We start from the raw sequence: 3,454 nt of genomic DNA, 5'->3' as shown, positions 1-3,454 counted from the left end.
CAAGCCCCTTCATATTCTCCCCAAGATACCATTTAAACAAACCCCCATGCCAGCTGGCCTGCCGGGCATCACCCAGTGCCAAGGGCTGGGCATGAAAGCCAGGAGTGGGGCAGCACTCAGTCAGGAGATGGGAAGAGGACCAGCCAGCCACCGTGCATTTTACAGCTCTGCTCTGAACCCCACTCCCAAGTATGAGGTGCACCCTCTGGCTTGGCCATATTTAGCTCAGATGCAGGGCTGTTCCCAGAAGTGCATGGAGGGGCACCAATGGGCTGGCCCCACTTCCCCCCGCCCCCAATAACCACAAAGAAAGAGACGAGACTGGAACATGGTTGAGCTTTTATTGCAGTACTAACAGAGGGTGCCGGGGCCCTGCCCTGCCTCTGCCCTCTTCACATCCCCCTCCCTCCAGTCTCCAAACTTCCTTCCCAGGCTTCTCTGAAGCTGAAACCTGGACCAAGTCACTGTTCTCAGGGGCCTCTCGCCCTCACCACCATCTTTCAGCCACTTCTGGAGCTGAGGGTGCTCATCTGTGAGGGCCCCCAGCTCTTCACCCCTCGTGTCCACCATCTTCGTTCCCCTCCCTTTGGGAACTCAGGGGACCCAGGCATCCTGGCCTCTGGCTCCCACTTTCCATAGCCCCTCAACTCTGGGCAAACTACAAAGCAGCCATGGCCAGCAGCTCCATGGTCCTAGCCAGGATGGGCCCAGCCCAGGGTAGGCACGGTGGAGCCCAAGTCAAGTCCCTTTCAGCCTCTCTGTGCTTCCTGGGACATGGAGCGGGACAGGGTTCGGCGGAGGGCTCCCGGCTTGCTGACAGGGACCACGGGAGGCAGTTGCTTGGTGATGTCAGCCACGTCCTGGCGCTCTGTGCACTGGCCACCCAGAGCTGTCTCTAATGCCAGCAGCTCCCGCAGCTGGATGGGGGTCTCCTCGCGCTCCTGCTTGGCGACTCCCAACTTGGTTGGGGTGAAGATGGGCAGCGGCAGCACTCGCTGGTAGGGAAGCTGGTATTCCTGCAGCCCACGGCCCAGGATGCCCAGGCGCATCACCAGCCAGGGGGACTGCTGCACCAGGGCCTGGCATTGCCCCTGCCGGTGGTAGGTCTCATGCCGCTGGCTATCCTCCTCATGCAGGGAGCAGCTGGAAGGGGGGTGGGGGGTACAGTGAGCTCCTGAGAGCTGCCACCCTCCAGGCTCAGGCCAGATAGGGGCTCCTAGGACCCAGCAGCTGTGGGTAGGTGGGGGAGGGCGGGGGGGTGAAGGCTGACCACTCAGCTCTCCTATGTGATCACCCTTCTTGCCTTTATCCATAGAAACTTGGGGGTTTTGTACTCTAGCCTCAGGTGGCTTGGGAGGGTGCTTTTGGGGAAGCAGAGGCAGGGCTCCCATCTGACCCAGACTCACCCCTCCTCCGGCCTTGTGGACAGAGTCAGATCTTTCCATTCAGCCCAGAAGGCCTCCCGGCGCTCCTGGTTCTCCTCTGATACCTGGCAGCTCATTTCCACAGTGGCCATGATCATTCCTTGTTCCCTCTACACCACTCTGTCTCCTGGGCCCTTTAAATAGTCCCCTTCTCCCCCTTCTCCAGGGGCTATTTTCAGCCCCTCTGGCGTCAGATGCTATAAGCAGAGCCAAGACTCACTTGTGTAGGGGCTCTGAGTCAGGGCGGGGGCAGGGGGCTCCTGGAGTCTAGCTGCCTCTAGGTCAGAGGTCAGCTTCTCAAGGGATCAGGATGCTCTGGTGGGGGCTTGGGGGCCTCAGAGGAGCACTTCCAGGTGCCTGACACACGGCAGATACCAACTCACACCAGGCACATGTCCCGCCTCGTGCCACCTTGGCAGTGCCCTCTGCCCCGCCTGTTCCCCCTTGCTCAGGGACGATAGCAGCTTGTAAACAGAGGAGACAGCAGGAACTGATGCCCCTTGGTCTGTTCCAGGGCTGCTGATCCCCCCCAGCCCCCACCACCCATCCTGAGCTCAAGGGCACATCCCTAGCTGGGCCCCTGGACAGTGCAACCACGTCCTCAGGCTTGTGTACTGAAGGCCCCACCCCACGCCAGCAGGGAGGAGGGGACATTAATTCCATACCAGGGACCCTAGGATATGAAGCTCTCCTTCCAGTAGCCAGTGGCCAGAGAAGAGGTCTCTTAGATGCAGCCAGAGTAGAGAGGGTAGATAGATGCAGCCAGAGTAGAGAGGGTAGATATGGGAGAAAGTCCTTCAGACACCCAGGTCCTCAAGGGGGAAAACAGGGTGAGATGGGAACCCAGACATTCTGAGAGTCGCAGGCAAAAGACCTAGCTCTAGCTCCAAGTTTCGCTGTGGAGCTGACCATGAGCCAGCTCAGGGCTTCGTTTTCCCTATTTTTTTTTGGCCATAATGGGCTGACAGAAGAGCTCAGGTGAGTCAACTCCAGTGTATTACCTGGGAGGGGACTTTTGTTCAGGGAGAGCAGGAGAAACAATGCTGAGGCCACCCAAGGGAGCAGCACCTGCTTCAAATAGCTAACAAGCAGCATGGTGGGCATTAGGAAGAGGCAGTACTGGGTGATTCCTGATCAGTCTTTTTTTTTTTTTTTGCCAGTCCTGGGGCTTAAACTCCAGACCTATATGCTGTCCTTGGGCTTTTTTTCCCCTTTTCTTCTCAAGATTAGTGCTCTACCACTTGAGCCACAGTTCCAATTCCACCTTTTTTTCTGTGATTAACTGGAGATAAGAATCTCAAAGACTTTCTGGTCCTGGCTGACTTTGGACTATGACCTTCAGATCTCAGCCTCCAGAGTCGCTAGGATTACAGGCATGAGCCACCCGTATCCAGCTTGATTACTGAGCATTCTGCCTCCTCTGGGTGCCTCTCATCTCACAGCTATACATGATAGGTCCCATGCAGAAGCAAGAACTGGAGGCTCAGAGACGTGGACTTGCCCAGGGTCACACACCCACCCAGTATTAAGATAGGATTCTTCTGCACTAGGGTAGCTTTGGAAGCCTACTAGCAGAAGGCAGGCAGAGGAGAGCAGGCCCTTGCTTTCCCTGGATCCCTCTGCTGTGAAGGTGGTGGAGATTAAGAGGGTAGTGAGCACAATCCAGAGGTCTATGGGTCTGGTGGGCTGGAGTCTCACAGTTATCTCAATGATCTGGAGGCCCAGTCCCCAACTCCAGGTCTCCTTGGAGTTGAGACAGCTTGCTGTGGCTGTTCCTGGGCACCTCACCTCTCATCCTGGGCTGCAGACCTTAGCCTGTGTTCACCAAGGCCTGTGGCCAGCTGGGCTGGACTACTTGGGAAAGGGGAGCTCAGGAACGGGGCTCCTGCAGATGCCTTCTGGGTGAGCTGGCATTTCTGCATGAGTAGTGGCCCTTGCTTGCCCATGTACATGCTACCCTGCTCTACCCTCAAGAGTATAAGTGAGGCTGAAGCCAAGGCCAGGGCACAGGCACAGGGAAGGCTGTTGGG

At 57.3% G+C, this 3,454-nt stretch overlaps 1 protein-coding gene across 1 annotated transcript; it reads right to left on the bottom strand.

Moving 5' to 3' along the window:
• Window positions 1–360: 360 nt before the first annotated feature.
• On the bottom strand, window positions 361–1,860 carry Tcap (titin-cap). The gene is made up of 2 exons (XM_013037791.1): window positions 1,407–1,860; window positions 361–1,143 (listed from the first exon to the last, which is right to left on the bottom strand). The coding sequence occupies exons 1-2, from the start codon at window positions 1,520–1,522 to the stop codon at window positions 750–752; spliced, it is 510 nt and encodes a 169-aa protein (XP_012893245.1). The 5' UTR covers window positions 1,523–1,860; the 3' UTR covers window positions 361–749.
• Window positions 1,861–3,454: the final 1,594 nt, after the last annotated feature.

This window comes from Dipodomys ordii, unplaced genomic scaffold (assembly GCF_000151885.1).
Source record: "Dipodomys ordii isolate 6190 unplaced genomic scaffold, Dord_2.0 Scaffold7, whole genome shotgun sequence".
Lineage (NCBI taxonomy): Eukaryota > Metazoa > Chordata > Mammalia > Rodentia > Heteromyidae > Dipodomys > Dipodomys ordii.
Note: the sequence above shows the minus strand (reverse complement) of the source record. Positions and strands in the feature narration are given on the sequence as shown.